We start from the raw sequence: 27,133 nt of genomic DNA, 5'->3' as shown, positions 1-27,133 counted from the left end.
TTCGTTGATCCATTGATTATTTAGGAGCATGTTGTTAAGCCTCCATGTGTTTGTGAGCCTTTTTTATTTTCTTTGTAGAATTTATTTCTAGTTTTATACCTTTGTGGTCTGAGAAGTTGGTTGGTAGGATTTCAATATTTTGGAATTTACTGAGGCTCTTTTTGTGAGCTAGTGTGTGGTCTATTCTGGAGAATGTTCCATGTGCACTTGAGAAGAATGTATATCCTGTTGCTTTTGGATGTAGAGTTCTATAGATGTCTATTAGGTCCATCTGTTCTAGTGTGTTCAGTGCCTCTGTGTCCTTACTTATTTTCTGCCCAGTGGATCTATCCTTTGGGGTGAGTGGCATGTTGAAGTCTCCTAAAATGAATGCATTGCATTCTATTTCCCCCTTTAGTTCTGTTAGTATTTGTTTCACATATGCTGGTGCTCCTGTGTTGGGTCCATATATATATTTAGAATGGTTGTATCCTCTTGTTGGACTGAGCCCTTTATCATTATGTAATGTCCTTCTTTATCTCTTGTTACTTTCTTTGTTTTGAATTCTATTTTGTCTGATATTAGTACTGCAACTCCTGCTTTCTTCTCTCTGTTGTTCGCCTGAAATATGTTTTTCCATACCTTGACTTTTAGTCTGTGCATGTCTTTGTGTTTGAGGTGAGTTTCTTGTAAGCAGCATATAGATGGGTCTTGCTTTTTTATCCATTCTATTACTCTGTGTCTTTTGATTGGTGCATTCAGTCCATTTACATTTAGGGTGACTATTGAAAGATATGTACTTATTGCCATTGCAGGCTTTAGATTCGTGGTTACCAAAGGTGCAAGGTTAGCCTCTTTAGTATCTTACTGCCCAACTTAGCTCGCTTATTGAGCTGTTATATACACTGTCTGGAGATTCTTTTCTTCTCTCCCTTCTTATTCCTCCTCCTCCATTCTTTATATGTTGTTTGTTTCCTTCTGTTCTCTTTCGTGTTTCCTCTAACTGCTTTTAGTGGGTAGTTGATTTTATTTTTTGCCTTTAGTTAGTATTTGGTTGGTCTGCTTTCTTTGCTGTGATTTTATTTTCTCTGGTGACATCTGTTTAGTCTTAGGATTACCCCCGTCTAGAACAGTCCCTCTAAAATACCCTGTAGAGGTGGTTTGTGGGAGGCAAATTCCCTCAACTTTTGCTTTTCTGGGAATTGTTTAATCCCTCCTTCATATTTAAATGATAATCGTGCTGGATACAGTATTCTTGGTTCAAGGCCCTTCTGTTTCATTGCATTAAATATATCATGCCATTCTCTTCTGGCCTGTAAGGTTTCTGTTGAGAAGTCTGATGATAGCCTGATGGGTTTTCCTTTATAGGTGACCTTTTTCTCTCTAGCTGCCTTTAAAACTCTTTCCTTGTCCTTGATCTTTGCCATTTTAATTATTATGTGTCTTGGTGTTGTCCTCCTTGGGTCCTTTCTGTTGGGAGTTCTGTGTATTTCCGTGGTCTGTTCGATTATTTCCTCTCCCAGTTTGGGGAAGTTTACAGCAATTATTTCTTCAAAGACACTTTCTATCCCTTTTTCTCTCTGTTCTTCTTTTGGTACCCCTATAATACGTATATTGTGCCTTTTTGATTGGTCACACAGTTCTCTTAATATTGTTTCTTTCCTGGAGATCCTTTTATCTCTCTCTGTGTCAGCTTCTATGCATTCCTGTTCTCTGGTTTCTATTCCATCAATGGCCTCTTGCATCTTATCCATTTTGCTTATAAATCCTTCCAGAATTTGTTTAACTTCTGTAATCTCCCTCCAGACTTCATCCCTTAGCTCTTGTATATTTCTCTGCATCTCCGTCAGCATGTTTATGATTTTTATTTTAAATTCTTGTTCAGGAAGACTGGTTAGGTCTGTCTCCTTCTCAGTTGTTGACTCTGTTATCTTGGTCTGCCTGAAATTTTGCCTTTTCATGGCAATAGAGATAGTTTGCAGAGCTGGCACGAGTGACGGCTGGAAGAACTTTCCTTCTTGTTGGTTTGTGGCCTTCCTCTCCTGGGAGAACAGCGACCTCTAATGGCTTGTGCTGGGCAGCTGCACACAGACAGGGCTTCTGCTTCCTGCCCGGCTGCTATGGAGTTTATCTCTGCTGTTGCTGTGGGCGTGGCCTGCCTTGGGTTGCTGCTCTGATATGGTGGAGCCACATTGGAGGGGGAGCGGCCGGGAGGCTATTTATCTCCATGAGGGGCCTCCGTGCTCCCTGCTGCCCAGGGGGTTAGAGTGCCCAGAGTTCCCCAGATTCTCTGCTTCTGGATTAAGTGTCCCAGGATGCTTCTGTCCAGCAGTGGAGTTCCTGTCCCTTTAAGACTTCCAAAAAGCACTCGCTTTTCTTTGTCCCCAGGGCACTGGCCTCAGGTACCCGCTCACAGGTCTTACTGTCCTGTTTCCCTAGTATCCAGGACCCCACTCATGCACTTCTGCGCTCTGGTCCGGATGGCTAGGGCTGGGTGTTTAGCAGTCCTGGGCTCCCTCTCACTCCCCACTCCAACTCCTCTCCTCCTGCCTGGAGCTGGGGTGTGGGACGCTCAGGTCCCGCCGGTCTGGGGCTTGTATCTTACCCACTTCGCGAGGCGCTGGGTTCTCGCAGGTGTGGATGTGGTCTGGATTTTGTCCTGTGTCTTCTGGTCTCTCTTCTAGGAAGAGTCGTCTTTTTTGTATTTTCATAAATATATATGGTTTTGGGAGGAGATTTCCGCTGCTCTACTCACACCGCCATCTTGGCTCCACCCCCTCAGTCCACATTTTTACCCTTGATTTAGGCAACAATATACCAGACTCTATTTTAAAGCTGTCCAAGAAATAGTTCACACCCATCTTCTGTATTTCTTTTCATTTGCTGAATGATAAAATACCTAGTTTCTAGTCTGTGCTTACAGAGGTCTTACAGATAAAGGTAGATAAATCTGAAAAAGATGATTAGGCAGAGTTGCAATGAAAAGAGCAAGGCTTTGGAATCAGTAAGGTGTACCTTTGAATCTCAGCTGACAATGGGAAAAATAACTACTTCTGGGGTGAACATAAAATTTTATAAATTCAATACATTTATTGTCTTTTCTTCTCTTCCCCACAGTTAGAGAAAGACTGTTTCAAGAAACTTTTTAAAGTTTAGAATTTTTTGTCTCTCTCTTTTGAGGGCATGAGGTAAAAGATACTATAGATACATAAAGGGGTAAAAAGGGACTTAAAATATAATATCCATTTTTTAATGAAGTAGAATATGTGTCTTTATTTTTATTTCCATTGCATTTTAAAAATTGATATAGTAATTATATCTTTACAATATTTTGTGAGGTTAAGTAACATTCAAGAGGGGTTGGTTTTTATTTTAAGTCCTTAACTTTTCTCTGCCTTTTTTTTTCTAGACAGTTCAGTTTGTTCAGGGAATTTTTGTTGAAAAATATGACCCAACGATAGAAGATTCCTACAGAAAGGTAAAATGTGAAACATGTTTACAAATAATTGTTTATGACTTTAAAACTTGATCCATTGCTTTTTAAAATTATCTTGAGAAATGATACAAATATTCTGTTTCTGTTTTTAAAAGTTTCAGCACAATACAATATTGCTCATAGAACATTACTTAGCTATAGAGAGCTCCATGTTCTGTTACTGATTAGTAATCTGTTTTTTTACTCATTTTCCTGGTGGGGAATTTTTTTAAATGTAGACAAATTGCATATGAATAGTAGGTATATTTTTGATGACTCTTTCTGTGAACTAAAATTAAGATCACTTTTATAGTTGAAGTTATCCAGTAACTGAAAATTTTATTTTTGTTTAGTTATAACTTTGAAGAGAAATTTCACCTTTAGACTACAAAAAATAAGTTAGTTAGCTTCTGTATGATACTATAATGATAGATACATGTCATTATACATTTGTCCCAACCTATAGACTTACAACACCAAGAGTGAAGCCATAATGTAAACTGTGGACTTTGCATAACAATGATGTGTCACTGTAGGTTCATTGATTCTAACCAACCTTCCACTCTGATATGGGTTGCTGGTCTGGTATGAGGAAGCTAGTGGGGAACAGGGGAAGGGTCTATGAGAACTCTATATTTTCTGCTCAGTTTTGCTGTGAATCTAAATCCAGTCTAAAAGTAAAACTTATTTAAAAGGTAAAATTAAATAGTTGGTCATGACAAAAAATACTATTATATTTCATTATAAAACTAGCTAGAATTACAGAGAATTTTCATGATTTTATTTCCCAAGTATGTTATGGGAGAAAAAAGAGTATTACAAGAAAGACTAGTAGCCAACAATATACAAAAAGGTATGTAAAAAGTTAAGAAATTAAACCTACCTTTCAACAAATAAGAAAAGAGTGTCTTGTTTTACAGTTTACTCGTAATAGTACTGTAGCTTTTCTTAAATTCATCAAACCATACTGGCAGGGCAGTTTCCTTATTGGAAATAAAATTTGGCTTTAGATACATGAGAAACTAGAGACCTAATTTATTATTCCTTGAACACGCCCACTTACAGCTTGTACAGGTTATCACATTAGTCCCAGAAGTGGTGGGACAGAGAGTTTGTGGCACTTACAGTGGTGCTTCTCATCCATCCCTGATCTGACACACAAGTAGAGTTTAAAATAGTCCTTAGGTTAATATGTTTATTTCATAAGACAGTGTTGAATTACTGAAATTTCCCCAAAGTAAGTTGGTTAAAGCTTTAACTACAAATGGAGATCTGTACCTAAAATGCTGAAGATTTATCACTTAATCCCTTTATTAAAAGTTTGCCACATAGTTAATAATTCATACTTTCTTTAGGCCAACCTTTCCTTCTTCATAAAACACAGAAAATAGAGTGCAGTGTATAAAATTTCACCTTATATACACAGCTTTTCCAAAGAAGTCCTTTTTTTAAAAAGTCTTGAAGACTATATGAGTTCAATGTTACTCATTTTAGTGCCTCTTTATCTCTTATATTAAAATTTTCCTATGTATTAAATTGGGGTCATATTTCAGTAACACTTTAACAACTTGAATGTGGTAAGTTAGCAAAATTTCCTTTACCCCAAAATTGTGTTTGCTAATTTATTTTGAGCTATTTAATACTGTTGTGTTTTCTTTGAAGATAATATAACTATACATATTTATACTTTTTTGTTTAGTTATAACTTTGAGGAGAAATTTCACCTTTAGACTACAAAAAATAAGTTATTTTTATACCTGTTACTTCATATTTATTTTTTTGTTACTGTAATTTTTCTTAAATTGCAAAATATGACCCCTTGCCTTCCAATAATAACAAAAATCATTACTCGGTTTACAGTGGTCAGAAAATATCTAAACTCAGCATGAACAGTCCTCGCTTCTATAATATTAATAGAACATGCTTGAGACCTGTCCTTCATTGTAGTACCAAGTTAAGCCTCAACTAATACAACGAACTCCTGGAGAAAGGCTTTGTAGTTGTTTAGTAGGTACTTTGAGTGCAGAGGTTGGACGAAAACTGACATTTTAATGTTACTCTTTCATTTTTCCTCTCCCCCCACTACCCCAACAGCAAGTTGAAGTAGATTGCCAACAGTGTATGCTTGAAATTCTGGATACAGCAGGAACAGTAAGGATGTTTTCTCTCTTTTTTTTTTGATAGATTTTAATTTGTGAACAGGTTTGGTCATCTGAATAATTCCTCTGCATAAAAGTAATTATTCTGGTTAAGAACAAATTCTTTAAATGTAGAGCTTTTCTTAAATTTTCTTATGTACATGACACCATCTATGATGTACTTCAATGGCCACAGATCCCTATTAAATTGTATGTTGAGTTTCTCCTCCCTGTATTAAGGTAAGGATTATGCTATTACTGCTTTAAAAAAATATTCTAAATCCAGAATTTTAGTTAAGATAGGGGTTTCTCTGGATTTAAATAAGACTCTCTCTTAGCACCATAGTCATTCTTTTTTATTAGAATTGGTTTTGATTTTTATTAGCATTTTAACATCTCAAGGGGCTGGTGACAAATACATGTTCTCTGACAAAAATCTTAAGGACTATTTTGAGCCTCATTTTTCTTATCTTTAAATGAGTATAATGAATGACATTAGGACATCGTACAACAGTTGTAATGATCAAATGAGGTGATGGTAAATCACTTTGCACAATGCCTGTTAAGTAGTCTGAGCTCCAAGTATTTGCTTTTATTTTCATAATCTTCCTTTGTCAGCGTCTTTATTATTTTGTTGCTAATTACTGATGATTTGAAGTTAACACTGCCACAAAAAATGCATACATCAAGTGATTTTTTTCTTTCTTTTTTTTCTCATAGATACCTAGATAGATGGATAGACAGACAACTCTATTACATAATTCCCAGCTTTAAAATAGATGTTATTCTTAAATGTTATAAGTTGTTTAAAATTCAACACAAATTTTTTCCTATAATTTTATAAATGATGATAAAGTTTCAGATAGTTCAAAAAATTACAAGCAGACGAGACCAATTACAGCACTAATTATACTATAGTATTTTCATTCTTCTGTGAGAAAGTAACTCTTGGTTCCAAAAGGAAGCTTTGGATCATTGGAACTACATCTTTTTTCTATCAGCTGAATCAAGAACTCTCCCCCTCTTGTCACTCTACCCCCCAGTTTTCTTAGCTTCTAAATCAGTTAAACCCCTTTCTTCTCAGAGACCCCAGCAGGTAAAAACCATACTTTCTACTTGTTCCTTTCACCAGCCTTCACAAGTGTGAGCGCATCCCTTCTTCCTCTTGGCCAAATTAAGAAAGTTCTTCTTTACTGCATAGATCTTTCCTTGTGCTCTCAGTTATCTTGTACTTCTCCTATCCTTAGGCTCAACACACTGTTGTAATTGCCTGTTGGCTTATCTCTCTGTCCCTAGTGCCTTACATAAAGCTTAGTTGATGTTCCTTCATCTTTTCCCAGATCACTCCCTACTTGAAGATTTTTGCTCACTCTTTCCAACACTGCTTCAGTCAGAATTCTTGGTGGTTTTAGTGACCAAATAGAATCTGTACAGGTATTACAGATGATCAGCAGCTTGCCCCTCTTTGTTCCTTGACCTCCATCCTGCTTCAGCCATTCACACCTATGCTCTTAACCAAGGCTATGTGATTACAATACCTATAATACCATCCCAATCTCATTTTCAGGCAGCCCACTCTATTCACTATCTCATGTTTTTCCATCTCACTTCCTTTCATACCCTTCAACTTGACTGAAACTTGGAGTACATTTAGCATAGCATCTTTGAATATACCTCATATCTTCAGCTACACTTCACATATGTTCAAGCCCATCAGTCACCTGCAGGATATCCTCTACTCCCTTGACTTTTTACCAGCTTTTAATGTAGTTGATCACTGCCCTCATATGTAAAAATGTTACTAATTTGGCTTCCAGGAAATAACCCTTGCTTGGTTTTCTCCCTGTATCACTGGTTACTCTGAAGTTTCCTGATTCATCTTCAACTCCTCAACCTCTCAGTGGTGGAGGACTTCAGGGTTCAGTACTTGGACTTCTCTTTTCTAACACTATCTTGGAGGTCATCTTTAGTAGCATCAAAATGATTTAATTAGGATCTATACATAAAAAGTAAATACATATAATTTTTCTAAGTCACACAAAAGCAAATTATGGTGGTTAAGATTTCCCTACTAATTCTGCAGTTCATTGTCATTGTTTCTAGTCATGTTATTAGGGAACAGGAATATTAATCTCACTGAGTTTCTAGAAACTATGTACCATCTTATGTTTCCTGTCATGATAGCATGTAAATTTAAAAATTCAGTAGTTCATTTGTGATTATTCTGACTTAACTTGTTCCACTATACATTCAAGAAATAATATTTATGATTTCATATTTTTCACTATAGGAGCAATTTACAGCAATGAGGGATTTGTATATGAAGAATGGCCAAGGGTTTGCACTAGTATATTCTATTACAGCTCAGTCCACGTTTAATGACTTACAGGACCTGAGGGAACAGATTTTACGGGTTAAAGACACAGAAGATGTGAGTATTTTTCTCTCTGTATGCTATATTGCCATCTCTCTTGGGAAAATAAAGTGTATCTCTGCCAGTAGAGGGTTTGAAGGCTATCTGCCACATACCTAAAAGAGCCGTTGGGACCAAAAAATTTTTTGAACTTTCTAAATATACCTGCAGATTACATGCTGAGATTTCTAGAAAAGTAGGACATACGTGGTAAAGTGCTCATTGTGCTGTGTGGGTAGTAAGTGCAATAGAGAAAAAAGAGGCATTAGTACTTGGTAGAAGTGGGACTGAAGCTTTGAAAGGTGGTAGTTACGTCAGAAACAGTGTTCAAAGAACATTATTAAGAACCATAATGGTATGTTCCTCTCTCTTAAATTCATTGGTATAGTTCTAACAGTTTAGTCCTTTGAATTATGTTAAAGATTTTAATTACTGGGGGTTTTTTTTAGTATTTTTAGTATTCTTATCTTACTTGAACAGCATTGTTGTGCCTTATTGCAAAGGTGAAATGTATATTACATGTTCATTTCAGTTTTGGGCTGCAGAGAGAATTCTTTTTCAGTTGTGTAAATCAGTATATATATTTTCATTTGTACCTTTCTGTTTTTGTGTGTTCCCTCTCATTATTAATGGGAACATAATGCACCTGCTTAGGACCTTAACTTTGGGTAATATCGTAGGCGGAAGGGATTTATACTGCATGACTCATGACCACTGTAACCTAATGAATAGTTCTCTTCCTTCCCATGACTAATTTATCTAAGAGAGTTCTGTTTTCATGGGCAATTACATGCAGATCACTAAACTCTTGTAATGTTAACTTCTTTATCCCATAAAAACTAAAAAACATTAAGTTGTAGATGCCTAGTATGTTTCATCTAACTCATAATTGCTATTTAGGTACAAGATCCACCATGTCCCTTAAATTCTTTCTTTTATATAGTATCCCTCACCTCACAAATGACTGACTTTGTTCTCTGGACACCTTTTAACTGAGGATGTTATACAGTTTGTTAATGACCTGCTTTATTGGAAGTATGTATTTGTGGATGGACATAGGCATTTCTGGTATGAAGAGAAAGGGAAGACATAGCTACTTTGTGGTTCTATTTTTATTGTTAGTCCTTCTTAACATTTCACCTAAAGTGGTCTTTAGAAAATGATGTCACATGCACAAGTAGAGCTTGTTACTATGTTTGTCTTGTCACTACTTTTGGTGATTGTTGGACCATTGAAATGAAGCATTTAAACCACAGTTAGGCCTGAGGAGTAGATATTCTTTGTATGGTAGGAAGTTCTTTTTCTTCACAATTTTCTACTTGGAATTCAGATGTTAATAGTAGTACACATGATAAGTTTGAGATTATATAGTATTCTTAAAATACTAGAGCATATCAGTATGGTAGGATCTCGTCCATATTTTTTGTCTCTTCCACCTTCTCTTTAACCTCCCCATCTACTTCCTTCCCCTTCTTAAAGCACTTGGTGAAGCAGATAATCCTAACAAACTCACTCCTGTTGGTGGCAGGTAGTGACTTATTATAAGGAGCTAAGTAACAAGTATGCTAGTGCTCATTTTATGTTTTTTCCTTCCCACAGGTTCCAATGATTTTGGTGGGCAATAAATGTGACCTGGAAGATGAACGAGTAGTTGGAAAAGAACAGGGTCAGAATTTAGCAAGACAGTGGTGTAACTGTGCCTTTTTAGAATCTTCTGCAAAGTCAAAGATCAATGTTAACGAGGTAACCTACAATTGCTTGACAACACAAACAATGCTTTTTTAGTTCCCTTTCAAGTTAACAGCCAAAAATAAGTTTGGTTAAGAAGAACTTTTTTTCTTTTAGGCTATTTTGATTCTATGGAAAACACTAACTCCTTGAAACCATATTCCTTCACTTCCATAGAATCATTCTGTTGGCTGTAATGAGGACGTTAGTATTTCCCATATTGGTAAAAAGGATGTTAAAAAATATGTTTAAAGTCCTGCTAAGCCTGTAAATGATATGCCAGAAAGTGGTGTGTGAAAATTGTCACATTACCTTTACATTATAACAATTACCTATGCAGTTGGATATAAATAGGTTTAAAGTCAAGTAAAAGAAAAGAAAAATCAAAGTAGTTATTATAGCGAGCTTCTGTTACACAGAAAGGTATTACCTCAAAGATAGCACAGAATTGGGTGTTTTAAGTCCTGCTTCCCTTTGGTTCATGACTCACAGGGACAAATCTGTGTGAGTGTGGACATTAAACTGTAATTCACTTTGTCTTTTTAGGCCTGATACAGCAGGTGCACAAGGCTTTTTTTGTCTGTGACTTCAGCCCTCCACTATCTTGAGAGCATAGCTGTGGACAGGAATGCTTAACAAGTAAGCTCCTGCCTGAGTGTAAAGGACCAATAGTTTACTGAATCCCCATTAGTGCAGTCCCCAACTGTCACCACCACCCAGGCAAAAACTTAAGACAGGACCTTTGCTTTTGTTAATTTTAATGTATACCTTTTTTTTTTTTTAACAGAACAGGCTGCTTTCTTTTCTTGGTAGTGCAGAAGTATTCACTTTGCTGGTATACATGCCATTTGTGGCATCATAGGTAATCAGTCAGCATTCAGCTTACTTACTGCATGGATGAGAGTTAACAGAGTCATGTGTTTCTTTTTGCCATTCCTTTCAGACCTGTGGTTCTTTAGGTCACTTTTCCTTGACCAGTATGGTTGTAAGATACTGTTTCACTTTTAAAATGAACAAATTACTTTATACATCTGGCAGGCAAAAAATTTAAGCTTGCTGCAAATCCTCTGTTTTACAAATAATCAAAAATGTCAGAGCTTGCTTCTTTTAAATAAAAAGCAATTTTAGTAAGTATGTAAAATTAAGAAATTCATAAACTTCATTTATTTAGTAATATGTATTGTGTGCTAGTGTGTCTGGCACTGTGTTTGGCACTGGGGTAACAGTCATCCACACAGACACTATTCTGCCCTCAAGGGTTTTCATCCTAGTGGGGAACAAGTCCTGCTGAGATCTTCAATAATAATTATTTCTTATTCATTACCAAGTAAATGAAAGGAAATATAATATGTCCTGGCTTTAGCATTCTCTGATGTGGAATTATAATTTCATAGATGTTATTTTTTAAAAATGTAACTAATCATAAAATTTTAATTTTTAGTACTGTCTTTAAAAAAGGATAACTTCACAATAATGCATTAGGATTGGTAAATGAAGTTGGCTAGGGGAACAGTAGTGCAAGGTCACCATCTGCAGGAGGATTGGTTTTAGGGATCTGATTCTTGCTGTCCTCGTCCTCACCCTCACTGCTATGTACCCATCAAGTTTGTAGGGCTCAGCTGGAGCTGGATTGGACCAGGATCCATATTTCACTGGAAAATATTCCTTATCTTGTAGTTGTAAACATTACATGTTTGTGGGAGCTGAGATGCTATTAAACCTCTGTCTGGGTTGTTGTCTCCAATGCAGCAGAGCTGTATGTTCACAGCAGTCTTGAACTTTTGACATGAGGCCGTGTAAAACAAAAAGACAAAACAATAAAACAGAATGAAATACATTAGCTACTTAAGATTCCAAAGAATCTACTCTCTTGGAAGATATACAGACTTTATGTTAGGAATTCTTAAGACTGTAATAATTTGAGTTTCTTTTTATAGTGTGTTAATCCATCTACAGACTTCCTTTGATAGTTAATAGTCTCAAACAGCTAATTCCATGCAAACATTTTCTGAATGCCTGAACTTAGATGGATCATACTATCACAGGATTCAACTCTTGGACTCAAATTTAAAATCGTACAGGTACATACTGTTGGCTAAATAGCCCTTTAATTCTCTGATATCTGTTTTAGAGCATATATACACACACACACATACATGTATATTTTTTTTACCCATACTATTTTTGCTATGTTCTGAAAGTAGTACATAACTATACCAGAGTCAAATCAGTCTTAATCAACAATTAATTGCTCTTTGTTGAGGCTGGAATAATAATAATTGGAATCAGAACATCCCAACTGAGGAATGGCAGAGAGATTGAGAAACTATTCTGTGTTCCCTTTAGATTTTTCTGTAGTTCAGAGAGATGAGGAAGAACCTAGGCTGAGGACTTACAGCATATCTAACCAAATACTGTAGTTCGAACTTGCCCTCATCACTGAACCAGCTGCTGTTGTGAGGTAGGCAATGTTTGCCAAAGAAATTGTTGAGGATAATACTACAAAATCATTTACCATTTGATACTACAAAATCAGTTACCATTCTGTTTAGTACCAGAAACCTGCAAGTGGCTAACATGAGGAAATATGTGCTTTGATTAATTTACTGTTTAGTTTATTCTTCTATTATTTTTCATTTTATAGCTTATGCATTGAGGCTAGGGAACTACTAAGAACTTGTTTGTGGAGCATATTCAGTTCTTGAAGGGCTTTGGAGTTCTGATGCAGACTGCCATTTTGTTGGTAAATTCTGTATTTTCAGCTCTCTTAGAAATAAGATAATAGAGTTAAATGGTTTAAAAACTGTGAGGGGGGGAGGATGAAGCAGAAAGAAAAGATTATAAATGAATTACCTTTGTAGGTTTGGTGTAAATTGCTCTTTTTTTATTTTACAATTTAGCCTTATATTCTTAGGACCATTTAAAAAAGTAAACAAAGGTCTTTTTATCTGAGTACCATCTTAAAGAAATATAGACCAATAATTTTAAAAATATTTTACCTTTAAAACTTACTGAAAAGATGTAAGAACAATAAAAAGGATTTCTGTTTACCCTTCATTCAGACTTATCCATTATTGACATGTGTGTCACATGTTTGCATATCATACTCCTTTACTCCTGAATACAGTAGCGTATGTATCTTTAGATCAAAGATGTTTTCTTAGACAACCACATACAATTATTAAAAATCAGGAGAATTGGTATTGACAAAGTCATGTTTGGTGCATATTCAAATTTGCCAGTTGTCACCTCAGTGCCTCTAAGAGCTAGAATATTTTGATACACTTTTACAAAGCACTGTTTATTGCAGATGAATAATAGTAAGGGGCTTCTGTGATATTTGTTTCCATTCCAGGTCATTTGTAAAAGAATTTGCATTTCATATCAGAGAACCAAATTCAGCTAATCTGTTTCATGTTCCAATACTTTGGCATATTTAATACTATGAAACTATATATAAACATCATAATTAAAATAATCTGCTTCTGTGAAATAAGTAGTAGTATATTTTTGTCTTTGATACCTTGCATTTTCATCCAAAATGAATCTAAAAGATTTATTAACAGATACTATTTTTCACTTTAAATCAGCATTCTCAAACTTTTTCTATCTTTTACTTTAACCAAAATTAACATCACCAAAAAGGAGCTAACAAAAACCATGTGCTTTTTTTTTTTTTTACATGTAGTATCTTGAGAGGAACACAATACCTGTTTTGTCCTATTCCAGTCAAAATGTGTAACATCAATCTAATCATGAAGAAATATCAGACAACCCAGTTTGAGGGAAATTCTATAAAATTACCCTTCATTATTTTTCTGAAGTAACAATGTCATGAAAGATGACAGCTGAGAAACTGTTCTAGATTTTAAAAGATTAAAGTGGCAGGAAATTAAAAATTAAAGTGACAGCAGTATGTGATCCTGGATGGATTGGTTTTGGTTGTGTTTAGGGGGTTATTATAAAGGACATTACTGGGATAACTGAAAAAATTGCACTGTAGTTGGTGCAAAACAGTGTATCAATGCTTACTTGAATGTGATAACTATTTAATATAGTTATGTAAGAAAATATCCTTGTTCTTGGTAATGTATACTAAGCTATTAAGGGACCTGTATGCAACCACTCTCAAATGGTTTACAGAGGGAGAGAGAGACAGAGTGCCTGTGTATGTGTGTGGAGAGAGAGATGGTAAAGTACATGTGGCAAAATGTTACAGATTGGTCAGTCTGGCTAATAATATATACAGATTCTTGGTGGTGTTCTTGCAACTTTTCTTTACGTTTGAAGTTTTTAAAAAGTTAAATGTGATTCAAGTTGAACATTAATTATTCCCTTAATAATTAGGTTTTGAAGCATAGAAGATGCCGTGAGAAATATAATTTCACTAGCTTATTTTTTGCTACTAATTGTTTTTCCTAATTTGTTACTGAATATCTAAAAGCAAGTATATTTTTGTCACTCTAAATAGGCAGGTCCTGCTTTACCCTGACTGTGGGTCAGCTGGTACTTCTAAAAAACCTGCTAATAGCAAAATACAGATCAAAGAACAGAATAATATTTAATAGAACCAAGATGTTTTATGGAACAAGGTCTCAAATATCAGTTAAATAAGTGACTGTTTTCTGTTTTTATTTAGATATTTTATGACCTGGTCAGACAGATAAATAGAAAAACACCAGTGGAAAAGAAGAAGCCTAAAAAGAAATCATGTCTGCTGCTTTAGACCCACAGTAAGCAGCAGCTCTGAGCCAGGTAAGGTGCTAAAAGCAAAACAAATGCCTTTTTCAGCCTGGTCTTTGGGGCTTTCCACGACCTCCACCACTCCTCATGTTGGGGTATTTCCAGACTTCTGTAACTTACAGATTGATAGATAACTTGTAGGTTTGTTCATCTGTTGGTATTTGCCTCTCTCCATACAAGATGCTGAGCTGTCTGAGAGCAAGGACCATGTCTGTTTTGCTCACCACTGTGTCCCCAGGGCCTGGTACAAAATGGCTATTTAGAAAACAGTGGTCAGTCACTTCCAAGTTCATGCCAAACTGAAGTAGAACAGTGTTTCATGTGAAACAAAAGGGCTAAAATGCACATCTGATGAATTATTTCAAAGTGAACACACCCATATATATCAGTAATAGTCATTCCTGCCCAAATGCAACACCTGCTCTGATTTCCTAACACCACAGATTAGTTTTGCCTCATCTTGAACTTAACATAAACAAAAACACAATGTATTGTTTTATGTCTGGCTTCTTTCACTCAAAAATATGTTTTGGGAATTATCCTTCTTGCATGTAGCAGTAGTTTTTATTATATGATTATTCTAGCAGTATATTTATATATTCTGCTACTGGTGGACATTTGGGTTCTTTTGGGGAACTAGTATGGGAAATTCTATGCACATTATTATACAAGTCTCTGAATATATGCATGCATTTCTGTTTGGTCTGTATCTAGGAATGGAGTGGCCAGATTTTTACTATGTATAGTGACAGAAGATAACCACTAAAAAGGTTTTTCAAAGTAGTTGTACCAGTTTACACACCTACCAGCAGTTTATGAGTTCCACATTCTCCCCAAATTTTGTATGGTCAGTCTAAAACTTGAGCCATTCATTCCCCTGGATGTGTGGTGGTATGTCAGTGTTATTTGGATAGTCATTTTCTCTCAGGTATAAGTTGACTTCTTTGAAATGTTTCTCTGCAGGCTTCTAAGTAGTAGTTGACTTTAAGTACCACTTACATTTTCATTAAGAGAACCCATTGGAGAGAAATTAGTGGCAACATTGAAGCTGCCTATCAAGTGAGGCCCTGTGAGGCCATTTGTTTGTTTTTCTTTAATTGTATGTTTAAATCCTCTGAACAGTTTCTACTTATCTTCATCAGCTCTGTAAATAATACCATGAAAGAATATTTTCATGGAGTGGCATTTTAAGATGTAATATGATGCTGATTATATAAAAATTACTAAACTTGGTACAGTTACAGTGAAGTCGGCTCTTCCCACCTGAGAGTTGGTTGCAACAACTCTTGTTAAGTCTCCTGGGTCCAGTTAGTAGATTACCTCTTCCTGAGCACAAGATTAACTAATATGTGCTTCCTTAGAGAGACAATGGATCTCTCTCTTAAGGGAAACAACTGAGTAATTGTGCCCTATTCTAAATGAAGGTAGGGAGAAAATGGGCAGAAAGGAGAAAAGGGCATGGAATTGTCTCTGGTAGCTGGATTTAAGAAAGACAGTTTCTGGCCAACTGGTTGCTTTAGGCTTTCAGTGAAATGTTGATTCAATAACTATAAATCATCAGTTCCTGAAAGTGATTATTGTTAAAATTGCCAGTGTTTGCATTTTCTAGGTAAGGGTGCAGAGGTAAAGAAAATTACTCCATTCCCATTCTGAAATATATTATTTGACACACTTATAGTTGACTGGCTCATTGATACTATTACCTTAGTTGACCCTAGTTTAACTTCCAATTCTCAGAAAATGCCCTTTTAGCTTATTTTTAAAGGAAGAAGTGCCATCTCCTGGCCTATTGTGAAAATTCCATCATATACATCCTACATTGTATCATAATAACATGTTCACCTTAGAGGAGAGAAATCTTGGCCTAGATCTAGAAATAAGACTTTCATCCTGGTTGCATATGTTCTTAGGCTTTGATATGTAATTCATCTTACAATAATATATTCATTAAATTAACATGATCTCAACGGATGTTTGATAATACCCAATAAAAGAACACTTAACAATTAGAATATTTTGCAGAGCATTTTGTTGTGATTATAGTCTTGAAGTGCCATATTGATCCTGTTTAAAAAGAGGTGTAGTATAAACTTAAATAGCAATTATGAATGTTTTCAGTAATTGTACATGAACCTTGAGGACAGCTTATCTAGCCTTAGCCTTTAGGCAAAATTGTATTTAAACCTATTACTCTGTCTAGTGTGTCCCACTTTTAAAGGCCTAGGAGAGAAATTCATCTTCAGGAAATTCTCTCTTTAACATAATTCTTTTCTGCCAAGCAGTAAGACCAACTTTGAGACTTCTGCCCTTGAAAATGGGGTTCATCTCTTTCTGTATCATCTCTTATCCTAACCTGTACTAGAAGTAGTAATCCTAAAATAACAAGCACAAAATGGTTGAATAAAGAATTTCCTGTGGAAAGTTTATGCAGGCAGGTGCCGTTTCCTTAGTGGAAAAGGAACTATTAAAAATGTGATACTGGGATAGAAATGCCTCTTTACAGACAGGACTGTCAGACATACTGTGAAACACTGGAATGAAACTATTTTTAAAACATTTTTAAAAAGAGTTTAAAATAGCCCTGCTACTGTAGCTCCTATAATTTAGGTTTCTAGTAACGATCAGCCAAAATCATTGTTTCTTTCTGTGTTATTGGATATCTACTTGTTTACTACCATCTCCTGACATTAAAAGATTAACCATGTATATATCTATATCTATTCAATATTCTAGATTACAGGAATGAAGAACTGTTGCCTAATTGGAAAGTGCCAGCATTCCAGACTTCAAAAAATACATCTGAAGAGGCTTCTCCTGTTTTATATATTATGTGAAGAATTTAGATCTTATATTGGTTTGCACAAGTTCCTGGAGAAAAAAAATTGCTCTGTGTATATCTCTTGGAAAATAAGACAATAGTATTTCTCCTTTGCAATAGCAATTATAACAGATGTGAAAATAAATATACTTGACTCTAATATGATTATACAAAAGAGCATGGATGCATTTCAAATGTTAGATATTGCTACTATAATCAAATGATTTCATATTGACCTTTTTATCATGATTCCTCCCTGTCAAGCACTAAAAGTTGAACCATTATACTTTATATCTGTAATGATATAGATTATGAAATTTCCCCTCAAACTCATTGCAGCAGATAACTTTTTTGAGTCATTGACTTCATTTTATATTTAAAAAATTATAAAATATCATTCTGTCATATTCTAATTAAAATTGTTTGTGCATAATGCTTTGGAAAAATGGGTCTTTTATAGGAAAAAAACCTGGGATAACTGATTTCTATGGCTTTCAAAGCTAAAATATATAATATACTAAACCAACTCTAATATTGCTTCTTGTGTTTTACTGTCAGATTAAATTACAGCTTTTATGGATAATTAAATTTTAGTACATTTTCATTTGGTTTGTGTGTTTTTGTTATTGTTTATAGATTAAAGGCCTTTATTTTATAATGACCACATCATTTTAAATGCAATGGTAGCTCCTTTCTGCCTGGTACTTGCAGAACACTTGGCATTAAACCCCTAGGTAATGGTGATTTTTTTAAGAGCAGGTCTTGTACTTTCTGTTCTAGACATATTTATTCCTCCTGTACAGTAAAATACATCAGACTACATAGAATAGTTTTGTATATTCTCTCTTGATTTTAAATATTGTATATTATTGAATAAAATATTCCACTGTGTATTATTTTTATATGTAAGAAGATAAGTTTAATACTGTATCAGGGTTTAACTTTTACTATTTCAAATCTTCCACAGCTTGTAATTTCATCAAGGGAATCCTTTTGTCATTTTTAATTTGTTGGAAGTCCACCAATGAAATGTATGTAGAACTTTTCCTATTTGCTTTATAATAGATTGAAGAACTTGAGAGAAGTGGGTGAAAGTGAAGAAGCACACCCAGGATGTGTCAATTGCTTTTGCTTCAACTATATATGAAGCAGTACTAGTATGGAAAAGATTGCTAAGTTAAAAGTTTAGCTGGTTATGGAGTGGTGCTTTTCTTTTCCTTCCCAGTCTTTTTCCACTTTCAGAAAAATGGGGCTCAAATAGGGCATGGACCTAGGGTGATATGACTTATGTATTCTCTATAGAATTGGAGCAAAACTTAATTAAGTGCTGGAGAAGGAAAGAAACAAGCTTAGGAAACCCTGTGCCTTGTCCCTGAGTACTAAGGAGGAGACCAGTCATAGAAAGTCTAAATCATTGCTCAGGAGTCTAGATACTGTCTTAGTGTAACCAGGTGTGAAGTAGTATTCATGCCTGGCTGAGACTTGCCAGGAGTGTGGTCAGCCCTTCAATTATAAAGTGAAATTTCAAAATCAGATTTCAGATGTAAGCTCTGACCAACCTGAGAACATGTTACAGTATTGTAAAAAAAATTTGGAAATTGTATTCTTTTGAGTTTCTAATAAACTTAGTTACCTAATACTTACCTTCTACTGATCCAGTTATACATATGTCTGGGATTGAGGGGTCAAAAATCAAATAAATTGAATAATTTTTTTTTTAAGTGAAGCATTAGGGCCAGTCTGCAGGTTAGGGTGGCATATTTAAGGTCCTCTAAAGTCATTCCGCTTTAAAACTTAACTTGTCTCAATCATTTCTTTGGACTTAAAATCACAGACAAACATCTCACAAATGAGTGAAAATTTCTAAATATTACCTGTTACATAGATTGTGTGGTTATTTACCAGACTAAGTAGAAATCATTAAATGAGAATAACTCCAAGTTACAATCTGTTCAACTATTAACATAAACTTGGTGTCCTGTATTTCAGAACATAGTAGAGAAAGATGACAGGTACTGGATTCCTTTGCTGCATCTCACATAGTCCACTTGGGATCAAGGTGGAACTGAGGAAAGATGCCCTTGTGCCACACAGTAGTATATAGATCAAGACCTGCTGAAATCAGAGATAGGCATTGTTATCTCAAGGAAATCTGCCATTGCTGAGCAAGATGGAAGGGTATCCTGTTGGAACATGTGAATTGTGTGCTTCTGGATTGCCCGTGTGAACTCTATAGGGCACGTTCCAGAGGGGAGGGTACCTGAGATGAGATGTATTTTTATAGCTGAAAAATATATATCTGAGAATTGACACCATCTTGGTATTTGTGGCTATTGAAAGTATAATAGCTTTGGGTATGTGAGTTATATAGAATTTAAAGGAGGCTCGTTTGCTTTTCTTTCCACTAAAACACAGATTATTTTAATGGCTTACTTGTGCTCCCAATCTAATTGTAGAAATTAACAGTAAGTACATAATTGAACTGTAATTTTATCCTCCACCAGGGGGAGCTTCAGTATCAATTAACACTTCTACAAACAGTGACCTAAGAGTATGTATTCAAACCGCCTATTCTACAACCACTGTCTACAAACACTGTGTTCCTCACAGGGGCATAAAGGCCTTCCCTCAATAGTTTGTAATCGGACATACACAAAATTCATCAGAGAATGAATAATACTGTAATTTACTGAACTGTGCCTGCAGCGTGAGTTCTTAGGAATCTTCATAGAAGTATGAATATTGGTGTTACTCTTCCCCTACAACTTTGAACTAATCTCTGTTTGGCATCTTGATCAGCCATCATAACTAGCCACCTTTTACTCCTCTGAAAAAGCTGCTGCTTTGAAGTTAGAACATACTTGAAAAAAGGTCCTTGAAAGATTCTGATCTTTATTTTATTTACTAACTTAATTAAAGCAGGTTACTGGATCTGGAGCTCTTTATCTCACATTTGAACATTCTTCATTTTCTGGACCTGCCCAATTACCAGTATTTTGCCTCATTTTTCCTGTTGGTACATGTTTATTTGTCCATGTATCTAATTTTTGTTTTCAGAACTGAGGGACAGAAAAATAATGATTACCTCAGTATTTTCCTTTGTAAGCAATCACGGTAGAATGTTGAAGACACAAAATATGCTCTTATAAATTATATGTGTGTGGTGAAACCAAAGTGTGAGAAAATATCATGTATTCGGAGGAAGGAATGACATTTAAATAACCTTTCATTTTATTAGGGTCTTATGCCCATTTAAGGTGCTGCTTAAATGTGTGTGAGAGTAGCCCATCTTGACTCAGCTGCAAACTTAAAAGGGCAGGGTGGTTTGTGTGCTTGTCCAGGATCTGGAAAGAACCCATCTTGTGGGGAGGGAAATGAATGTGAGCTTTGAGGCAGTCTAACCACCCAGCTTCTAGCATTTTTATTCCCCCAAAATGTAAAAAATGCAAATCATTCTTGAAAATGTAGTACAGACATTGCAGTGAACATGGCTTATTCTTACAATTTCATCTGCAATGTGTTGAATGTGCAGTCCATTTAATGCCATGTCTTGCTTAAATATTCTTGTTGAGAACAGCTGGAGAGTTGAACTGGGTGCCTACTTTTGTTTTCTGGGAAGGATGCTGTTTTGCAGACCTTAACAATAGCTTTAAAAGGGAATTGGGGAATGCAGGTTCTTTGGCTTATTAAGCAGCAGCTTCCTGTCGTTCAGGGCCCAAGGTGTGACATACATTTCCTGCTAATTGCTTCTCTTAAGAAACATGGGCTTGGCTGTTCCTCTTGAGGAAAAACCTTAATAAACCTTCCCATTTTAAGCAGTGATGTGTCTCTTATTTTGAGCTGTTGTTTTCAATGCATTTTTTTAAGCTTAACCATGTGCAAGTTCTTGTGCTTATTTACTTTTAACCATGTAAAAGTTCTTGTAAGTCATACAAAGCAGAAAAGGCATAATCCTTATGAACCTGTAATAAATATTTAATGTGCTTCTCCCGTATGTCAGGTGCTGAGCCGCATATTGGGGATACAGCAGTGAATAATAGAAAACAAAATCCTTTCCCTCATGGAGGTTTTGGCAGGTGACAAGACAAATGCATGCATGTGTAATGAGTCCTGTGGAGAAGAGTTAAGCAGTGTGAAGGGCTAGGCCTGTCAGGCAGGAGGAGAGTTGTGGTAGTAGGTCAAAGGTTTAGGTCTCACTGAAGTTGCTATTGGCATAAATATTTGAAATGCAGCCCATACAACTGCTTGGAGGAAAGAATGGCCTGTGTAGCAGGAAGTGTCTGTGCAGATGCCATACGGTGGACATGTGCTTGGCATGTTGGGGCTAGCAAGGAGGCCAATGTGGCTGGGGCAGAGTGAGCAAGGGGGAGAGTAGTAGGAAACAGCAGAGAGAGAGAGTGGGGTTGGGCAAGGGGCAAATTTCCTAAAGCATTTACTAAGAGACCCATGAGAGGGGTGTAAGTAAGGGATATAAAATGATCTGAGTCAGCCTACCACCAGGAATAGTCTGGCTGTTGAGTTGAAAATAGCCTATAGACAGGCAAGGATGGAAGCAGAGACCAGTTAGAAGACTGGATGATCAAGTGTGAAAGTGGAGCCAAAAGGGTTTCCTGACAAATGCCGGATGGGGGAGAGGAGTCAAAGGTGACTCCAAAAATGTTGGCCAGTAAGATAATGAGGATCATGACAGGAGAAGGTTTGGAAGGAGAACAGGGAGTGGATCAGAGCCCCACTTGGAACATACAGAAAACATGAGAAGCATGTCAGATTCTAGAGATGTACAGTAGGCAATTGGATATGGGTCTGGAATTCAGGAAAGAGGTCTGGACAGATTTACATTTAATATTTAAAAACAACTAAATAGGATCGCTAGAGTTGAGTATAGATAGAGAAGAGGTCCAGGCACTCCCTCCTGAGGTTGGAAGACGAGTGTGGAAGTCACTGGGGACACTGACAGGCTGTCAGTGGAGTGGGGACGCCAGTGTCTGGTAGGTGGAGGGGAGACAGGACATCCAGCCTGGACTGCTCTGTTGGGAGAAACAGCTCATGTTTGGTGCTGATGGGAGTGATCCATCCACCAAGAGGAAAACTGAGTAGGCTGATGAACAGGATCTAGTGTACAAGTTCAGCCGGCTCCAGCTGGGAAGGCGTAGTGGCAGAGGGAAGACGGAGTGTCTGGACATAGAAACTGGTAGGTCACAAAGAACTAAAAAAAAGTGCCATAAAAAAGTTTTAAACACAGTATGAGACAGAAGGGGCAGATACTTTCTGTTCTGAGTGATCTGAAATGTTCAGAGAGTGGAGTTGGAACTAGGCATGAAAGGTAGAATTTCAGCAGGTGAGAAGGGGGAGGTTATGGGCATATTTCAGGGAAAAGCAAGTGTAGAAAACAAACAAGTTTCCTAGTTTTATTTGGTGTTTATGTGGAAGGGTTAGGCTAGAAAAGTAGATAGGGGCCAAATCCTGACAGGCCTTGGAACAAGAAATAGTCTAGTAAGTTGAGCCAGGTAAATAACAGCTAGCAGTCATCTAGGTGAGGTGTGGAGGGGGCAGCCGTGGGAAATGCCAAAACTAATGAGGATGAAAATCACAATGTTAAAAGTTGTAACTTGGAGGGGTGCGGGGGGGTGATGTGTTCCCAGCCCCGGGCAAATAAACCAGGGAAACGTGTGAAGCTGAAATCAGTCAAAGGGAAAAATAAAGTGGGAGAAGCCTTTTATTGCTTACAAGAAGTCTGCTCCCACTCGCTCATGTCTCTTCCCATCCTGGCTGGACTAAGGGGAGAACAGCTTCTCTCCACCCCTTGTAAACACCTATTGATATGAAGATGGACTAAGGCCAGGCAAGAGATTCTGGAAATATTGCAGTTTTACCCACAGATTACTCTCATGGACTCTGATGGTCCCCCTTTCCCTAAAGAAGATGGTCTCTGAGGCATATGGTGATCTTTCCAAACAAAAGTTTAGAAGAGAACCAGCATTGATTCTTTGGCGCTGGATTGAAGTTGAAAAATCTCGTGTTTCAGTTCTGTTTATCGCTGCTGCTCCTGACAGGACTCTGCTCCCCTCAGATCTTTCAGCACCAACTGGTCCTGGAAATAAGGGGCTAGGCACTGCAGTGAATATTAGTTCGCACCTTCACCCTCCCAAGTTTTCCTCTCTACTGTTACTACATAGCAGGCAATGGCAGCCTCTCTGGCCCTCCTGCCTACCGACTGCCAAGGCTCTTCTTGCTGCACCCCTGTTCAGTAGGTGCCAACTGTCCCACCAAGGTCCCATGATTCAGGCCTTCCCTTTGTGGCTGAGAGGAAGGACACAGGCCACACTTCTGTAGGCCCTGTCCACCTGGCCCTTTGCTCCACTGGTGTCTCTCCAGTTGAATGGGTTGCAGAGTTTGAAGGAACTATCAGGATTAAGGGGATGCTAAACATGAAGTCTTCCCATTTTGGAAAGCAGGCCTTGGAATTGTGGAGCTGGACCCTGGGCCCTGCCTCCCTTCCCTGAGAGAAGTTTTAAGATATTTGATTCCTATACTCCCAGCAGGGTCCTGAAGCTAAGGTCAGACCTTTGGAATTTGGGCTCTTCAAATCACTGACGCAGTCAGTGCCTAGCCTCTTTTTTCCTAGGATATAAATTGACTTTCTGAACAGATGCTTGGAACCTTGGATCGGGGTTTCTAACACCTGCTTAAGTCAGTCTGGCCCAGGGCTCCGTACGGTAAGGAGCAAGCTCTAAGGCAGTTGTGCGGCAGTCAAGGTGGAGGCTTTGAATGAGTACTTGGAGGCCATCCGGGACAAAGTTACCAGCCTCGGCACTTTTGCTCAGGGAGCTGAGTCAATGCAGAGAATTTCAGATGCTAAACTTACCCCTTCTGGGGAACCTCTGCTGCTTTGTTTTGCTTTAAAAAAATTTTTTTAATGCCTAGTAATCCTCCCCTTTCCCACCACTTCCACACAAATGACTAAATGTGTGCTGCCTCGCTGGCAGCTCAGTGCCTGGAAGACAATGCCTGGAGTGTGGCCAGTTACTGGGTCTGGAGGTAGGGAAGGGGCTGAACACCCAACTCTCAACTTCCTTCCCTGTTGCACCACCCTGACCCTCGATAATCACAATGAGGGAAAGAGAATGTAGCAGACTCAATGTCCCCAGGAGGGGTGGGGGTTCTTGGCAAAGCAGGTTGGGAGAAACTCCTAGGACAGAGTAAGGCCGAGGCCAGATGTTGCCAAAAAGAAGTCAGGAAGGCTGTGGAGAAGGAGCAAGCAGAAAGGGTGAAAACTTGGAGATTGAGTGAGGTGATTCCAGAGTGCAAGTCGGGATCCACTTGGGACTGAGCAGGCATGGGAGAGAAGTGGCTGTGATCATTCAAAGGACCTGAGCTGTGGGCAGCCTGCATTATATAGAATTTGCCTGGGAAGCTAGGGCGGAGAAGCCAAAGCAATACGCCAGGGGCAGAGGGCACTGCCCAACAACTTACAGAGTGAGGCTGGGAGTGGAGACATTGTGCTCCTGAAACTGATTTAGCTGGAGCTCTCTCTTCTCCCAGAAAGTGGGCTGAAGAGTAGCATGTTCAGTGGGCCTTGGGAGGCTGCTGAGGAGTTGTTGACTACAAGTGTCACATAAACTAGGAGACACAGGAGTCTGGCTCAGCTGAGGGTGTATTCAGGAGTGGAGGTCACGTTGAGGGCCCTGTGTTCCGTCCATACTGGAGACACAGATGTATGAGTAGTTGCTACCCTGGAGGTGCTTGCACTCTAGAGAGGAAGATAAATGTGCACAAGAGGGACTTACAAAGTAAGTGCTGTGGTTGGGTACAGCCTCTGGGGAGGCTCCACAGAAGACATGCCCTTTCAACTGCAGAGTGAAAGATGAGTAAAAGTCAGCCAGCCTGCAGCACTGGGAAAACAAAGTCCCCAGGGAACAGCAGGTGCAAAGACCTAAAGGCATTCAGAACCTGAGCTTGGAGCCCTTAATTGGCTTATCTCCGGGCGGGTACAGTGGGGGATGAGAAATGCCCAGAAATAAAGCTGACCACATTTGGGGTGTCTAATTGGGCAAGACTAGGCCTCCAGACTCCCAGGGAAGTGAGGATGAAGTCACAGGATCTTGAAGACATTTCCTTCACTTCCTCCTCTGTTCTTCCAGACCCACAGCAGCATTTCCTTGCAGGCTCCAGCCTCCAGGTAGGAAGACAGGAGGCAGGGGACTCCGGAAGAAGCCCAGCAGGAAGGGGAAAGCAGCCAGGGTGAGCACCTAGCAGAGTGGACAAAACCAGGAAACAAAGCCTGTGTCTTCCCTTGGATGGAGATAACTTCCCCACAAACTAACACCCCCAAGAAGCAGAAGGCAGCCTCAGACTGGGTGTCAGAGGTGCCTGCTGGGCCTGAACCACCCCTCCTCGGCCAGATACGGAAAGTAGGGGGTGTCTGTCTCAGAGGGGAGAGAGTAGAAGGAGGGGCAGTGGGTCGTGGTCAGGTGAGGGGGCATTCGAAGCATGTGGGAGATTGCTTTTGGCAGTAACTTCTATGTCTCTGGAAGGGGGCGGTCATCTTGAAGGACGTGCCCACAAGGGCTTACGAAGAGTGGATTCTTTGGAATGGAAGCCAGGGAGTGCAGCAGCTGCGGCCTGACACCTGGTAAAGAGTGGGAGGTTCTGCTCCCGCCTCTCTCCAGGGCCTGGCCTAGATGCAGGGAGAAGGCCAAGTGTAAGGTGAATGTCATGGCCCCTTGTCAGATTATTACTGCCCCACGTGCTGTGTTGAGGAATAGGTGTCCAGAGGAAGGCTCTGTCCCCTCATTGTTCCTTGGAGGCCTCTCTCTAACCAGGAACATAAAGAAGCTCTCAGCACTGGGGTGGGTGGACGGAACACTTACAGGGGGAGGAATAAAGAGGAGGGTCTAGTGGGGGACAAGCATGTGGGCTTTGTTTTGTGGAAGTTGGCAAGGATGACTTAATTGTGGTGCCCACACAAGCAAGCAAGTAGGTCTGTGTGTCTGTGTGTGTCTGTGCATATGCCAGAACTTGAGGGTGTATGTCCGAGGCTTGGAGGTGGTGGGCAGTGGGATATGTCCAGACTGTCTGAAGGACACAGGGAGATGAGCAGGAAATAAGGACTCTGTCAAATTCAGAGGAAATCTGGGAAAGAGGTTTCATTACCCTGTTTGTTTTAAGGTTGGGTGGACGGGGCAGAAGGGAGGCAGGAGACATCCTAATAACAGCACCAAGGGGGGATCCCAGTCTGAGATCCTTATGCCCCTGTCCTGTACCTCCAGGGTCTGCTCAGCCCCTGGCCTGTTGCCCTTCCTCTGGCAGCAGGGCCTGAGCCCCAAGACCTCTTGTTGCGGGTGGGCTTCACGAACACTCCCTGCACCACGCCTCCCACCCCATCCAGAGGGAATGGATTCTAGGACAGCCACAGCATCTATAGGCCACTAGTCCCTAGGGAGGTGCAGGGAGAGGGGGTTGTGGGGCAGGGACTCTAGCAACTAAGACCTTAAAGGGTCAAGGAAGCAGATCAGTGGCCTGAGTCTTCTCAAAACCATCAGAACTTGGCTCATTCAACTCTGGTCCCTGCCAGGAATGTGAGGGCCCTGAGGGTGACTGTGAGGGAGGACCGTGGTGCAGGAGTGGTGGGCCACTGGAGTCCATCGTCAAGCAGTGGGTCAGCTCAGCCATGCTGCTGGCCCCTGCATACCCACCCCCAACATACACCCACGCACGTACCATCCTTCCATGGAGAAGTGCACATTGTTTGCCATTTGGCAAATAACAGCCCATTGGGTAGTATTTTTACAGTGTAGAAAAGCATGTTCACATCTATTGTCTTCTCTGATCCTTGCTAC

The 27,133-nt window shown here is 38.7% G+C and overlaps 1 protein-coding gene across 4 annotated transcripts in view; it reads left to right on the top strand.

Moving 5' to 3' along the window:
• RAP1A (RAP1A, member of RAS oncogene family) overlaps positions 1-18,933 on the top strand; it is an 82,451-nt gene extending 63,518 nt beyond the window's left edge. For all 4 annotated transcript variants that reach the window (XM_036928885.2, XM_036928884.2, XM_057500543.1 and 1 more), the window contains 6 exons: positions 3,389-3,457; positions 5,549-5,605; positions 7,883-8,023; positions 9,605-9,748; positions 14,373-14,488; positions 17,210-18,933. In XM_036928885.2, coding sequence (XP_036784780.1) covers positions 3,389-3,457; positions 5,549-5,605; positions 7,883-8,023; positions 9,605-9,748; positions 14,373-14,459 — 498 coding nt within the window. In that variant the 3' untranslated portion in view covers positions 14,460-14,488; positions 17,210-18,933. The remainder of the gene's footprint in view (positions 1-3,388; positions 3,458-5,548; positions 5,606-7,882; positions 8,024-9,604; positions 9,749-14,372; positions 14,489-17,209) is intronic.
• The last annotated feature ends 8,200 nt before the right edge of the window (positions 18,934-27,133 follow it).

This window comes from Manis pentadactyla, chromosome 4 (genome assembly GCF_030020395.1).
Source record: "Manis pentadactyla isolate mManPen7 chromosome 4, mManPen7.hap1, whole genome shotgun sequence".
Taxonomy (NCBI): domain Eukaryota; kingdom Metazoa; phylum Chordata; class Mammalia; order Pholidota; family Manidae; genus Manis; species Manis pentadactyla.
The sequence above is the reverse complement of the archived record's forward strand: the minus strand, read 5'-3'. Positions and strand labels throughout refer to the sequence as shown.